Source organism: Hylobates moloch, unplaced genomic scaffold (genome assembly GCF_009828535.3).
Source record: "Hylobates moloch isolate HMO894 unplaced genomic scaffold, HMol_V3 SCAFFOLD_8, whole genome shotgun sequence".
NCBI classification, from domain to species: domain Eukaryota; kingdom Metazoa; phylum Chordata; class Mammalia; order Primates; family Hylobatidae; genus Hylobates; species Hylobates moloch.
The window spans coordinates 100130376-100146653 of NW_026652283.1; the positions used below are offsets into that span (position 1 = coordinate 100130376).

The 16278-nt window shown below is 37.0% G+C and overlaps 1 protein-coding gene across 5 annotated transcripts in view; it reads right to left on the reverse strand.

The window, feature by feature from the left end:
• RBMS3 (RNA binding motif single stranded interacting protein 3) overlaps window positions 1-16278 on the reverse strand; it is a 1191227-nt gene that overhangs the window by 726756 nt on the left and 448193 nt on the right. For 3 of the 5 annotated variants that reach the window (XM_032162240.2, XM_032162238.2, XM_032162234.2), the window contains exon 1: window positions 9740-10579. The exons of the other annotated variants lie outside the window; for them this stretch is intronic. In XM_032162240.2, the coding sequence (XP_032018131.1) occupies window positions 9740-9814 (75 nt within the window). In that variant the 5' untranslated portion in view covers window positions 9815-10579. Of the gene's footprint in view, window positions 1-9739; window positions 10580-16278 lie in introns of those variants that run through there. 5 annotated transcript variants of the gene reach the window in all.

Genomic DNA, 16278 nt, shown 5'->3' on the forward strand with positions numbered 1-16278 from the left:
GAACCTGGCACCCAGATCTGGAACTCCCAGTTGCTCTCACTGCCAAAGGTCAATCCAATGTGTCTGCTTTTGAAATATTTTAGCCAAAGAATGTTAATGACATTTTCCAATACACCGTGCTGTTCTACCACATGTCCCTCCCCGGAAATTTGGGATTACTAAAATACAGAGATATCTTGAGTGCCAAAAGGCCACAATAGTGAAAGATAATGGCCAGCTTTTTAGATGCTCTGACCGTCTTAAAGATATACAAAAACACTGGTGCAAGGAAACAAATGCATTGCCTCCAAACTCTGAAAAGAAAAACTGCAAAACCCAAATCAATTAACATTTATAGGCATATCTACAAAACATAATACATTGTCAACTTTATTCATTGTTCCACTTAGTCTTCTAATAATCTCTTTGTACCTGGAAAAGATTTGTAGATTTGGTTTTTTTCACTTTGCAAGAATATTCATGTATGCAAGATGTCTCCAAATTCACGGATACATATCAATTAAATTTACTTGGACGCAGAGTTTCAGGAGCAAAATTATAAAAGCTTTTTCAACATATTATTGTGAAATAATTAAATTTGGTGTTGAATGTTAGTGCACTTTAATATGTGTGTTTGGATGTAGAATGGAGGCCTCAGAAAGCGTCTATTGTTACAGGAAATAGCAAAACTTGAAGAGAAATTCCTCCATGTTCTTTCATCTATTCCCACTGGCCTTTTCTTGTGTTTTTCCAGCTCAACAACAAAGTTAAACACGAGTCAGAAAGAGAAACTTCCACTGCTAACATGAAGCCAAATTGTTCTAAACAGGTAAACAATAAAGTTTAAAAGCAGTGGTTAATTTTTTGAAATAAACTGAGCAAAGGACATCAGAATTTTATTATTTCTAGGATTCCCTACCTACCTTAGACTAAAAATGCAATATCCTTATTTCTAGAGATGCAGTCTGAACTGGTGTACATTGGTAATGGACAGGATACCAGGGTTAATCCATGAACTGTCACCACCCTCCAAGGGTAGTTCCCACCAAGTCAAAGAAAATGAAATGTGGTTTTCTCATCTTTCAAGAAGAAATTAAAGGCCATAGGTCTGTCACATATTTATTTGTTGAGTATCCCAGAAAACAATCTCTGAAATTTTACATGAATATGGAAATGAGATGAATTATTAGCAAATAATGTCACCAAAATCATTCCAAGTCTCTTAAATACTTCAAATACTTCACCTACTCAAAACTAGTTAAAAAATATATTTGCTTGAATTCTAAGTTATTTAATTTTAAGTTATATATTGGGTTCAGAATACCATTTATATGATTGACAAGTATTAAAAGAAGCAACATGAGAATTTACAGATGTCAACAATAGCCTCAAATATGACTCACATACATAAGAAAAGCTTTCAATATATTTTAACCAGCTCCAGAAAATCAGATAGTATCGTTTTCTATTTCACTTTTCATTAAATTGTCATCAATCAGCAAAAATGACTAAGTAGTAGTACACAGGATTAAAAAACAATAAGCTGTCTCTAAAAAAATCCTTATTAAATTCTATGCATGATCTATATTCAGCTTGAAAATTATCAGCTAAGAGTGGGATGACCAGAAGATAATTTGCATCTAGCATATTGAATGTAATATATACCAATTTCTTAACCTCACAATATAATGATAGGAAAGTTAAGTCTAAAACAAATTTAAAAATCAGCTCCTAAAACTTAAAATATTGTTAGATTTACTTTTCTCCTATTATACCTTACTTTCCACACAACAGGAAAGGGCACTATTAGGGTTCCCTTGACTAATAGGGCATGTAGTCAAGTCTCACTTTTGTATTTATCATTCATGAAACAAAATTCAGGGTTCCATTTACTTTTTATTTTCCTTGAGAATTTGATATATTTTCCTTAGGCCTTTTTATATGTCTATATTTGGATTCTTTATGCTATTATAATATTAGGAACATGGTTAACTGTTTTAACCATTTGATGTATTATAAACATTCCCCCATCACTAAATATTCTGCAACATAATTTTCAATGATTAAGTGGTGAAGAGCTATGCTTCAGCAAATAGAAATGGCTTTTACACATTTGAGGAGCTCCTGAACTCTTTTCTGTGTTAAAGACAGGCTACCCACCCCAGAGCTGAGTTTGTAATAAAGTAAGTAAAAATATGCAGTTGGGCTTCAGAAATGGTAACATTGCTACTTATTTATGGACCACCCTTCTCTTAGCAGCTCAGCAACTTCATACCTTCCATAGCAGAGGCCACTATAATATATCGTTGAGGTCAGGGTTATTTCACCCATTTCACCAATGAATAAATGAACACACAGACTGATATGAATAGAAACCAATTTTCCCAAAGGATTATCTTCCTTGTTTTATACTCCAGATATACTCAGAGAAGCAAGCATAATAAGAACTTATGGACTAAGTTATATGAAAATAATGTATGATTTTTCAAAGCTTAAATAATAACTTAAAATAGCATATGTCATTTGCTTTCATTAATTCAGCTAACAGGGGCTTTTTGAAAAACAAGAAGGGAATCTCAAAAGAAAAAGTAGAAAAGATAATATTCTTGTTTATATGTGCTTGGGGAGTTACTTCCCTCCTACAATACTACAGTATAGCTGTAGTAACCACAGTATTCAGTTCCCACGTTTTCTAGGCTACTATTCTGAGATTCAGAGATTGTAGGTTTTGCGGATTTGTAGGTTTCGGATTCTGTTGAAATAATATTTCATTAATTGTTATATTTACACTGACTCCTTATAATCACTCATGAAACTAAAGTTGTCAGTATTTTAATGTGGCAATTCTGGTCTCCTTCGTTACCTCAACTGGTTTAGGCAAACATGCATAACCATTTAGCTCTACACCACCTGTAGAGAGGAAGTTAAATGAGGAAAAGTAAAACATCATACAATCACAATTAAGTTTTTGGATACACCTTAATTTTACCCACTCAGAAGAAAAATTGTAACCACCACAATAAAGCTGGAAAAGATCATGATTAAAGAATGTCTGTCATTTTGTTCCACTCCTGGGAACTGCTGTCCACCCACTCCCAAGTGATGGACGTGTTTCTCTCAGTGCACTGGATTTAGATGTGTGAAAGGATGAAGACAGTTAAATTTTTCAAATCACCAGAGAGCCAGTAAAGCAGCATTTGATCTGCTCTGTGGCAAGCATCCAGGAACCAAAGAAAAACTCATGAATGACACAAAACCGAGGTCACCTGAAGATACCACTAAGATACCAAAGCAGGCTCAGCTATCTCACAATGGAAGGGATCCTAGTGAAGGAACCCAACCTAGAAACCAATGCACTGACATACAAATCAAAGAATTCCCCCACAAAACGAGAGGATCTATTATCTTTCTTTTATTATCTATACTTTCGAAATTTGAAATTTATTAGAATTGGTTTTGAATTATTAAAATTTTATTCATAATTCCACATAATATAGACTCCCTGAGTAATACACCTACATGGATAAAACAAAACATTTTGAATGAGACCAGATTATCTGCCAATATCAACTTAAAAGAAAAAAAAAAAAAACAAAACCAAGCAAAATTTAACTCATCTCAGTCTGCCACTCTCTTTTTCTTTTTGAAGTTACTTTTGTCTAAAATCTGAAATCTAAAAATAGCCAATTCTATAAGCTTTCTCAAGGCCCTGAAAACAATCACATATGAATAGTGGTGATGATTAGTATGATTAATCCTAGAGATTTATTATCTCTAGGAAGCTAGAGGTTATTAATTTTTATTAACAAATATTATTTCAAAAACACTGTATTAAATCACCTCATTAAAACCAGACACCTCTTTACGATAACATTTCTGTTACAGAAATAGAAGCAAAAGTTGTATGTCCTTGTGTATCTTTGTAATTTTTAACATTGGTAAGAAAAGAGCAATATTTATACAACACTGAATAGCATCATATTTCCAAGTATCTTTAAAAAGCAATATACTGCCACCTATTTTGCCATCTGTAAGTTGCTGATTCTTATTGCCTAATACTTTTCTTTAGGTATAAATGGGATGAAGGTTTTCTTACAATAGTTCTGTAGATTAAAGTAGTAAAAAAAAACTATAATTTCAAAACAGAAATGAGAAAGTCACTTTTGCTTTTTGAATGTGTACTCAATGGGAATAATTTTCATTCTTCCACTTGAATTGGTTTCAGATCTATTCAGCACCTATGTGTTCTCTAATTAAATGGCATGATCCACTCCATATTTTAAAAATGGTATTATATGTCTGTTTCCGTTTTCCGAGAGGATATTTTCTAAGCACATCCAAAATAGTTCAACATTTTCCCACTACTGCAAAAAATGGCAACACATATCCTCAACACACGTATTACACCACATGAATACATTTTCACTTTTGGTCTCCCTTCAGTTCCATCTGCACTCTTGCTGTGCAATAGCTATAGCATAAAAACGTCTATTCTCACATGCTTTTGATATTACACTATTTAATCACATACAGCTGTGGCTTATGAGACTGTTACAAAACAATTTCAATGTAGTACTTGAAGCCAATTTTGAATAAACATCAACCATTTACTCTGAATAAAAAGTTTGACATTAAAAAAGTTTTATTTTAAAAGAAAATACTTTTTTTGTTGTTTTGGTTTGATTTCAGAATTTGGCATGGGCATAATTGTGACTGAACTCTCTCTCTGCCAAAAGACTGATAATGTCAAAAAGGTTGTGTAAAATCATATTAGTGCAAAAATGAAGCTTTCCAGAATTCCTGAAGCCAGAAAGACCTGGAATGAACTTGCATCCTCTCTTCTATATTGTGTCCCTCCCTGCAAATTATCCCTACCCCCAGCCCTCAAATACATTTTATTACTTCATGGAAATAATTTTGTGCTATAATTTTGTGCTATTTTTTTTTCCAAATGGAAAGAAAGTGAAAGGAAAATGCTTTAGAAAGATGCTGTTAAATATACATGATATTTTCCTTAAGTTTGAATCCATTCTGGAGAAAAGAAAATACGATGAACTTTTTACGTTTCCACTCCTTTTAAGTAGGCACCAAACTTAGTGTTGTTAAAACAATGTCTATATCATGGAAAAAAATAGCAAAACATGCATTGGGATTGTGTCCAATCCCACTGATAATGAAGGCTTGGGAGAGTTAAGAAAAAAACAAAACAAAACTAAGAAACAAGGATGGCCCCTTCCTTCTATTTTCCTCTTATTTGAAACCAATTAAAAATTCTATACAGTCTAAAGTGAGACAAACAGGATTTATCACAGTTTCGTGCTATCATAGTTTCATGCTATTATATTACCTCCCGAAGCGAAAGAAAATATTTGGAGTTGTACCTAAAAATTCTATCGCTGGAAGATTTTAGAAAACGAGTTTTGTATGTTTCAGGCTTTCAAAGAAAAACAGAACTTTGGAGTTTTCAAGGCTGTTTTAAAACAACTGGCAAGTTACCAACTCTGGATATCAATGCAAATCTGAGGCAGGAAGTACTAAGGAAATTCTAAACTCATTCCCTCCCTCTGCAAGATTTTCTACATTTTCATATGTAAGGAAGGTGTTACAGGGTTGTTTTGTTTTGCTTTTGAAGGATCTGTACATTCACATCTTTAAGAATATCCTTTGCTCCGTAGAAGCCTCTCTTCCTTCACCTACTTGTGTTTTCAAGTGTTTGCTCATTCTATGGCACAATCAATTGTGCTTCAGCTAGACTTTTAGAGACGGGTGGCTGCAGATGGTTGAATATTCAGCCTGAAATCAATGTGCAGTTGATTAATTACTTCTTACGCCTGGCCCCTTCTTCATACCAGGCTCTGAACACAATCTGAGTACCACCAGCCAAGAAATTCTGTTTGGGTCCACTAGTCTGAACCTCTTTCTTCAAGACCTTCTGGGGAACCAGAAGGCAATGCAGTAAATTCATATGAGAGCAACATCATTAGCAACTGGGCACTGGATTGGTAGAAACATAGTGAACTGGTAAGGGTGTGGAAAAGGAAGAAAGGAGAAACTTGCTGTGTGTGCTTAGGTGACTTTTTAAGTTTTATGAAGATGACTAAAGTTTTCCAAATATATGTGAGAGAAATATCTATTTCTCAGCTGGAAAAAAAATCAATTCGCCAGGCTGTAACCAGGTTTTGTTCTTTTTAGCTCACCTAGTTTGACTAATTTTTTTTCAAGAACCCCCGTCCACCCCCACCTACTCCCCACCCCCACCCCCACCCCACCCCGGCAAGTACCTCAAAAAATCAGAATGAAATTCACCTGGGATCTTATAATTCAACAGCAACAGGTTGGTTTTTTTTGGAAAGGGTGATAAAATACTTGAAAAATGTTGGATTACAACTAATCAAACATTTTGTATTTTGTCATTAAGCTAATGAACTATTTTTTGAGCCCCCTTTCTCTAAAGCTTGCTGATTATTCTGGGTGTCCCTTCCAAACAGCAAATTTGCCTTGATAAACTATTTTTTTATCCAGCTGTTTCTTATTTAAATATTACAACATATCACTGAGATTTCTTCATTATTCCTTAACCAAAGCAATGTTCCTCCTTGAAATTGCTTCTTTTGGTTAAAAAAAAAAAAAAAAGAAAAAAATTCATCAAAAAGAAAATTGACAAACGACAACTATTTAAAGATGTGAGGTGTGAAAGAGGGAGCATAGGATGATAATATTGGTACACATTATAGATATGAGTCAACCACTGGCTTTTCATCTTAACTTACATGTATATTTTTCTAATACAAAACATTTTAAGGATTTGAAAAATTATTTGAAGGAGCATAAACATTTACTTTTAAAGAAACAAAGTTGAGAGATTCATTCCAATGTAATGGAAAATAATAGGAGCAGAGAAGGCAGGGAAGCGTCACAAGTTCTTCTAAAACTTTACTATGTATTCCAGAGAATGGAAACATCTGCATTTATTTCTTAAATCTCATTTTCATTTTGTTTTATCATTAAAAAATAGCAGAAGTATTTATCATTGCACAAGCAGAAAAAGAGAGTTCAGCATGTGTGCATTTTCTGCAATAATGTGGTAATAAACATTTCAATCCTTAAAATCCCGTGAAGATTTTCCCCAAAAACCTAATGATAGTAAATAGCCCTTGTGGATTGGCAGGAAGAAAACCTACCTCAATTAAGAGAAAAATTTAAGATATGTTATCACCAGAATGTGATTTTTACCTACCGCAGAATCTATTTTCATCAAACATAAGTATTCTTGACATATCAGCATCATTTTAAATAGCTATGAATTTCAAATTGGATTATAACTCCAAGCCAAGGCTACAAAGAGTGGATTTTATGAATTCCACCCAGGCTTACCAAATAAATATAAGCAGCATGTACTTCATTTAAAATGATTATAAATTATATTTTGAGGTATAAGTGTAGAAGGAACAAAAAGTGATGTGGAAATAACCTAGTTGTTTTCCCATTACACTGAAACATAATGGTACTTCATTGTATAGTATTAACCCTGTCAGAAAGTCCCCAGTACCCACATTTTAAAATATGATTGCACATTGACTCTTCATCTCATTTCCTCTCTATGCAAGTTTCAAAACAGGGCACGTTTTCTCATCTTCAGCTTCCAGGAATGCTATTAATGTCTGTCATTTCAGAGCCACCATAACAATATAGGACAACTTGAAAGCATTGTCAACATTTTGCAACATAATAATCAATATGAACTACCATGATAGGCAAAGTAGCTGATCTTATATTCCCTACTATCCTGGTCTGATTATCCAAATATCAACATAGGATGCCTAATGGATCTAACTTCTTTAAAAATGTTCCAGAAGTTCATGGTGTTGGCTAGCTTGAGAGTAACAAGATCCAGATGCCGCCTGTCCATACAACACTAAACTACATAGAACTCCAAAACAGATATCTACAATCTCCCTAGTTTTCAGGCTCCTCTCTTTTCCCTCACTCACTATTCCACTCTCTCTCTTTACCCCCCCATCTTTCTCTCTCTCATACACACACTTTCTACTAGTATAGCTCATCCAGCACCCTGTGTCTTTGAAAAAATGTGCATAACATTCACTATTTCCTGTTAGTAATAGGTTGAAAGAAGTCTCAAACAGAAAAACAATTATGTTATTCATTTCAATCTAAAGTTTCTTTTCTGAATATATACCATAGCAGAAAATAAGGACCCGAAACAAAGTGTAATTTTTGAAACACTTGGAAAAATTTAGCCAAATGAGTAAAAGGGATGGAATGTCTGATATTTTTCATGCAACCTTTGAGTTTATTGTTTCTGTTTTGTTGAGGGATGAGAAATGACTGTAAATTTTCCCCTTTTAACTTGTCCTTGCTCTGCCATTTCCTTGAGGAATGGCAGGCAGCATTCTCAACCTAACACCCCCAAAGAGTTAAAACTTAAGGCACGGAGCAGGAGGGCTAGTCTATTTAAGCATCAGCAGCACAAACTAAATGCTCACAAAGGCAAACAGCAGTGTGAGTCGACCTTGGAGGGGCAGGGTGGATTATACAGCAATTGAAAAAGAAAAAAATAAAGCAATAATTTTTCGTATAATACTGAAAGTCTGCTTCCCAGTCTGGTTTACAAATAGGCATTGTTGGATGAGACAAAATAAATGACAGATAACAAAGCATGAATTACCAAACCCTAATCACATCACCGAGTCCTGGTGACAGCATAGATCATTCAGGCACACCTTGTTCACTCTCGGCATATTTATTTATTAAGGAGACGGTGGAGTCTGGCTAACGCTAATGCAATACAAAATAATATCACCCATACTCTCGAGGTGGTCACTCCGCTAACAGCTAACATGTTTTCCCCCAATCAAGTCCAATTTAATTGACAAATTGGAGCAGTGATTTCACACCTGAGAGTCTTTCATGTCTTAACTGCAGGATAAAGTTCAGGGTAGGTACTGCCCACTGCTTACTTACGTGGGCTTGCCTCTGAGCCCCTAATGGTCATTTGAGCACACACACACATAAAGCCTAAAGTATTTAACCAATTCAAGTCCAATTATGATCAGTTACATTTCATTCCTTTTCAAGACTCAGGCCTCCTCATGGCAGATACACAGAAAAATAGATCTTCTAAAAGTAAAGAACATCTATTGTAAAGCAGTCTGTAGCGCGCTGATCATTCTCAATATAAAATAAAATATGCAAGGCAAATTAAAAATAAAAATAAACAAACTCTCAGAGACTCTGGTAGGAGCCCTATACCTTCTCACACCCTTCTTTCATTCTATACTCTGCGATTAAAAGTTTGAGTTACCCCCACCCTTGCACATCCTATCCAGTGGGAAAAACCCTTTTAGAGCCACAAACAAAAAACAGCTCACCAGAAAAGCCCCTGAAATTATATTCTTGTGCCTAGAGAATCACTGTTGTGATCTGCTTCCTAAAAACCGTGCCCATCTGCAAAAGGCTTTCCTGATATCAGGACCTTTTATGCTGCCAAATAACAACAAAGGAACTGAACTCAAGTGAAACTATTATCTCTCCTTAAAGAGAAAGCTACAATTCCGGGTTTGCTGCTTTCTTCTTATGTCTTCCTCTGCCTTATTAACTCCATTGGTATGTCACTAATTTCAAAGAAGCAGGAAGAAGTGATGGGGGTGGGGGTTAACTAATAATTCACATGCCTGTCTGTTTCCCATCCCAAGTGCAGAACGATACCACGCTGATTGCCAGACCGTGGGTCAAGCCATACCTTGGTTTGGAGATAATGAGGATAGTAGTAAGTGTACTGGGGGTACATTTGTGGCTGATCCAGGCGTTTGCCCATGTAGCTGGAATCTTTATCTCCGAGGCAGGGAACTGGATGACAGGGTATAGTGCCCCAGGCCGAGCTTCCTCTTAAACCACTATTCCTGACAGTCCCGGTGACTGATGAGGCTTCAGAGACTCCACCACTCGCTAGTTCCAACACAGCAAGAATTTTTTTAAAAAACAAAACAAAACAAAAAACACACACCAAAGGGAAAAAAAAAAAAAGGGCGAGGAGTGAGATCTGTAGAAAAAACACCCACACAGCCTTCCCAGATCTTGCCTGGCTTCCCCCAGCTGCCGGGGTCCACTTGGGATGAGGCAGTTTGTTCTCTAACCAGGCTGTCTGTAGTGATGTCAATTGCCAGCGTTCGTAAAGGGGGAAAAAAATCAAAGTCCTTTTAGCACAACTCCGAATCCTTGCAGATCAGCTTCCTGTCTCCTGGTTGTCTTTCCCCACCTTAAAGAAAAAGAAAAAAAGAGAGAGAAAGAGAAAGAAAGAAAGAAAAAGAAAAAAAAAAGAAAGAAAAAGAAAGGGGAAAAAGAAAAAAAAAAGAAAAAAAAAGGAAGAAAAAAAAAACAAAACCTTGTACAGCTTAGTTGCTGCTGTCTCCCTCCCAGAGTGACATGGTGTTCGGGGCTTGTCCTGTCCTTTCATTCACTTCCCCTCCTTCCAGCCGGTGGGTGGAACCGAGAGAGCCTCTCCAGGGAGCAGCGTACGCAGTCCAGAAGGCTGCAGTATTTCCTCCAAGAAAAAAAAAAAAAAGGCTGCTTCAACCCCTGCTGCAAGCAAAGTTCCGATTCCCTCTGCTGGCTATCTCGAATAGCAAGCGATTTTTGCAGCAACGCTGCTGCCGCTGGAACTGAACCTGAAGAACTCAAATGAGGGCGGTGGATTATTTCTTATCCCTCCTCCATCTACCCTACACAAGAGCTGCTTTTTGTTCCTCTTTTTGTGAAGTTCCAAGGTAAGCCACACTGCTAAACAAAACACAGAAGAGAGAGAAGAGAGGACGAAAGAAGGAAGGAGGAGAAAGGAAAAGAAATAAAGGCAGGGGAACTAACCTTGCTGGTTAAAGGGGAAAAAAGTAAGTCCCGGATGCTTTCAAAATCTGTTAACACACTAGAGCCAGACACATCCAAGAGCTGATTGAGAAACTAACCTTTTACTACCTGGAAAACCTGGTGGATGCTAAATATTGAAGAAATTTTAGGGTCTACTCCAGGACTGCTATTAGTGTCACATGTCATCAGATTGGTCTGATCAACTGAATATATCAAAAATAATAACTTTTTTATTACATCCATTTTGTAAAAAAAAAAAAAAAAATCAAAGGAAGTGACCCTTTAGGTTTATCAGATTTTTTACAAATAAAATCTGTTTCTCCCATTGTCTCTCTCTTTATGATTATTTTGATGCATTGATGCTTTAATCACTTTACTGATATCATCTAAAAAAAAGAACAAAAATCATAATTACTTGGCAGAGTTTCTTCCCCACCAATGATAATATTCTGTCATGTCTATCAGCTGCTACATTATAATACAAATTGTTTCAGAGAAAATATATTTCCTTAAAGGGTCCCTTTTCAAGGCGGGCGAGGCTAAAATTAGATGTGCCAGCTGTGTTTTGCTGCGAGTGCTCACGCATGCCCAAAGCGTGGGCAGACCAATACTGAGCTCTTTTCTACTTTGTCAAGTCGGCTCTGTTCTCCTGAGCCCAGAGTCGCCTATTTAGATAAAAGGTTCCCTGGTACAAATCCAGCTTCCTAGTCAAGAAGAACAGAGAATTTGGGCTCAGTGCACACATGGTGTCCGTCCACATACAAGCCGCACCACCCCTAAAACAACTGGCTTCCACCAAGGGAACTGGTTTCTGGAAGCTGTGTGAGTGCATACGTGTTCCTTGGATAAAAATAAGGATGGCAGGTAAACGGTTTTATGTTTTACTTTTGTCAAGAATAACAATCAGAAGTAAGGAAGGATGGAGGGTGAGAGGGTAAGAGTTAGGAGGCCCTGACAACATGGTGATTGAGAATGTTAAATCAACCCCACCTATCTCTTAAATGTGTTATTTGGGGCCTCAGTTGTCCCATCGATAACATAGAAATACTGCCAACTGTCCTGGCTGAAGGCAGTACACTGAATCAGATACTAAAAATGACACTGATTTAAAAATCCTCCAGTGGCGTCACATTTCACAAAAAATAAAGTCCTGACTCTTTGGAATAGGTTTCAGGACACTTGATGAGCTGTCTGGCCCTGGCTTTCTACTCTAGTCTCGGACTTTCAACTCTGCCCCTCACATCCTATACCGGAGTCACTCTGAGATACTTTCAGGACAGGAACATGCTCTCAGAGGCTTCTGTCATTCCCTCTTCCTGGAGTGCTCTCCCAAGTCCATCTCCACCTCTCTTACCCTTCAGCCCGTCCTTCAGGTCTCAGTATGGATATCACCTCCTCACAGTAGCTTTCTCTAAACCCTTCCTTCTCTGCTGCACTTTATATTTGCCCTCATAGAAGGCTTATTCTACATGTATTTGCCTGTTTATTGTTTATTTCTTCCATGATGTTCTAAACTCTAGGAGGGCAGGAGGTCACATCGTTCTCATTTGCCTTTATACTTCCAAAAAGTTGCACAGAGTTGAGCACAAAATGGGTGCTCAGTAAATGTCTGAAGAATAAAATGTTAAACATAATAAATAATTTTTCAACCTGACTTACATCCCTCTTTCAGTACATTTCAGTCCCTGTTACAGGTCAAGAATTGACCTGGGTGCAGGATATAGAGGCACATGAATCAGAACAAAGTCCTTCTTTCATCGAGTTTATATTTAGTGGGGAAAGGGGGACAAACAAAGGGATAAACAAATAAATATGCAGTATAATGTCAGGAAATACATAGTGCTGTAAGGAAATATGAAACAGAGTAAAGAGAAACAAAGTCACAGAGATTCTACTTTAAACAAGATAGGAAAATGCTCTCCAAGGAACAGCCTTGGAAAATGCTTTCCTAAGGTCAAAGCAAGGGTGTGAACCATTCTCTGGGTATTGTGCACTGTGAGAATACTTAGTGTTAATGCCTTGGATCCCATCCAGACTGCCTGGGTTCCAATCCTGCCTCTTCTGCATTCATCTCCCTCAGTTTCTTCATCCATCAAATATCACTATTCACTTCATACAGTTATTTAGAAAACCAACCCAGACAAACACATGAAGCTTTTAAAACACCTTGTAACATGTTGGATCTGCTTAACAAATGCCAGCCTGCACATGGGAGAAAAGCATCCCAGTCACAGGGAACAGTAAGTACAGAACGGCCTGCAGTGGGACTGTGTCTTTGGAATGTGCAAGATCCGGCACAGAGGCTGAAATGAAGCAAGTGAGGAAAGACCATAAAATGGGGTTAGGGAGGTACCCTTGGGCCAGATCATATAAACCTTAGTAAAGAACTGATATGGAAAGCTAAATAATTGATAGTTAACAGTACAGCAAGGACTTTATCCAAATATTCCGATTCTACCTCTAGTCATCTTCAACTATAGAATGCTGTCATTTAAACAACCTATTAATGTTTCTCCAAGTTCTATCTTGTAAGAACAAAATCCACGATTGCTTTGGCCAATTCTGCCACCATGGACAAAGGATATAAGTACTCTTTTATTAATGGTCTAGATACTCCTCAAAGGGAAAAGAATACTGTCTTATTTACAAATGAAAGGCCAAATAACTCCTCAGCCAAAACTGATACAGCTCATTATCTGTAAAGTTCCCAGCATGTGTTGATGCTATCAGCAATTTCTACACGAAATTGTTACTTTTTAAAATGCTGTTTGATTTCGTTGGATTATTGTAATGTTTTAGGCATAAATTGTCATTAGCTTAAAAACCCTCATTGCACCTTTAAAGCTTTTCTTAAGTAATGCAAAGTAGGTTTACCACCTGTGGGAATTGTAAAACCTGTGTTTTTATTTTTTATCTTCTTCCCTCAGAGACACCAGTAGCCATGGCAATTCAGGAGGCAAGATACTCACATCAGAAATAGTTTTTATATAATTTCTGCTCTGTTGGAGCAGTAGCGCTTTCCATCTAAATGATCAAGTTAAGGTAGGAGGTAACTGGTTTAAGGCACTCTCTTAAATCAGAAGACAGCTCTGTCCTATTTGCCAACTAACGAACAAATTTCATACGAATCCAAGAACAGCAAACTGCATCAAAGGGCATAGACTCTCACTGGGTCACATGATTCACAGGCTAGACAGAAGAGGCACTGACTGATTGATCGATTGATTTTTATTTTTTATTATTTTTTGAGATGGAGTCTTGCTCTGTTGCCAAGGCTGAAGGGCAGTGGTGTGATGTCAGCTCACTGCAACCTCCGTCTCCCGGGTTCAAGTGTTTCTCCTGCCTCAGCCTCCCAAGTAGCTGGGATTACAGGCACCCACTACCACGCCAGGCTAATTTTTATATTTTTAGTAGAGATGGGGTTTTACCATGTTGGCCAGGTTGTTCTCGAACTCCTAACCTCAGGTGATCCACCTGTCTCGGCCTCCCAAAGTGCTGGGATTACAGGCTTGAGCCACCATGCCCAGATGAAGCACTGATGTGGGGCACGCTTTTGACTAAGGGGCCTGAGACGATGCCTCAGACCTGCCACTGGGAAATGGGGAAACGATGGCACCGAAATGCTGAAATGAAGGTCACCTGGGTAGAGATGAGAACACTCTTCTAGTTTGCTCTTGACCTATCCACTAAGAGAATAACTGAGTCCTTTCTTTGGATGATTTGTGTTTTAAATTATAAAGATTTAGGCAAGACTGGGTGCAGTGGCTCACACCTGTAATCCTAGCACTTTGGGAGGCCAAGGCGGGTGGATCACCTGAGGTTGGAAGTTTGAGACCAGCCTGACCAACATGGTGAAACCCCGTCTCTACTAAAAATACAAAAATTAGCCTGGCGTGGTGGCACATGCCTGTAATTCCAGCTACTCGGGAGGTTGAGGCAGGAGAATCACTTGAACCCGAGAGGCGGAGGTTGTAGACAGCCAAGATTGCACCATTGCACTCCAGCTTGGGTGACAGGAGGGAAACTCCATCTAAAAAAAAAAAAAAAAAAAAAAAAAGATGTAGTGAAAAGCAAGAGAAAAGAACAGAAGTCTAAAGACAAACCGTAATTCTACTACCCTAAAAACTACATACATATACCCTTCTATCTTTAAGAAGGACATGCATGATCTTGAAAGAATTTTTTTAAATCTTTGCATTTTATGCCCACTTTATTTAAATGTATTAAATCCCTCTCCAACACAGCACTTGTCAAAGGAATGTTAAACATAAAAGTTGTTTAAAAAAATATATAAAATGGTAGATTTCAAATTCCAACATTAAGGTACTGTTACAACTTTTTTTTTTTCTCTGCAGAATACTTACCAATGGTTTAGGAAAACACCCAAGACAAATTAGGAGAGACAACTAGTGATTCAAGTGTGTGTGGTCCAAATTTAAACAATAGTTGAATATAAAAATATTAATGTAAAGATGATTAAAATTGGCCTTGAAAGACACTATCAAATCTCAGGACAAAATTATACCATAATTTAGTTTAAGACATTTAATCAGGTAGAAAAGCAAGAAGAATTAAAAACAATGAGAATTATTAACTTCAACAGAGTTTTATTGAATACTTACTGTGTGCCTAAATAATTGAGGGTACCAATATAAATATTGTCCCTGTCTTCAAATGGATTTAACAACTCTGTATTTCTAAACACCAGCCATTCATGTATAAACTTTATGTTTTTTCTCATATCTGAGAACCAATTTGTAACAACAGTTATTAAATAGTTTTCTTTAAATCGACTTAATTTTTTTTCTGAAATATTTACTTTGTTAGAAAGCAAAAATACACATGAAGACTTATGTCTATTTTTCTTCTATTATCTTGGCAAAAAACTACACATCCTGTATCCTCTCTTTCTATCTCCATTTTTCATACCATTTAATACTTGTGGTAGGGACATCCAGTTCTTTGTTACCACTGGGATTACCAAGATTCACACTTTCTCACTCTACTGAAAGTAGGCCTGGCCATGTGACTTGCCAAGGCCAATAAAACATGAAGCAGCAGTGACACATGTAAAAGCTTTTAGCTGCTGCTGTTTCATTCTTCTCTAGTGGAAACACGTGCTGACATGAAGGAGCCACAAGAAGGGAGCATCTTGGAAAGCTGAGGGCAGCAAATTTGGATAGCTGCCTGGACTAGCCACTGTGGACTTCTCATAATCAAGAAATAAACCTTTGCTACAGTGTACTAGTAAAATGTGGTGATTGTTACCAGAGATTATCCTAGGCCACCTGTTTAATACAGCATTACGTATAATTTGGTTATACATTTTTGGTTTTCTTATTTGGGTATTTCTCCCACTAATATCTAAGCTCCACAGGGCAATGAGTTTGTTTAACACATTATATTCCAATGCACAGA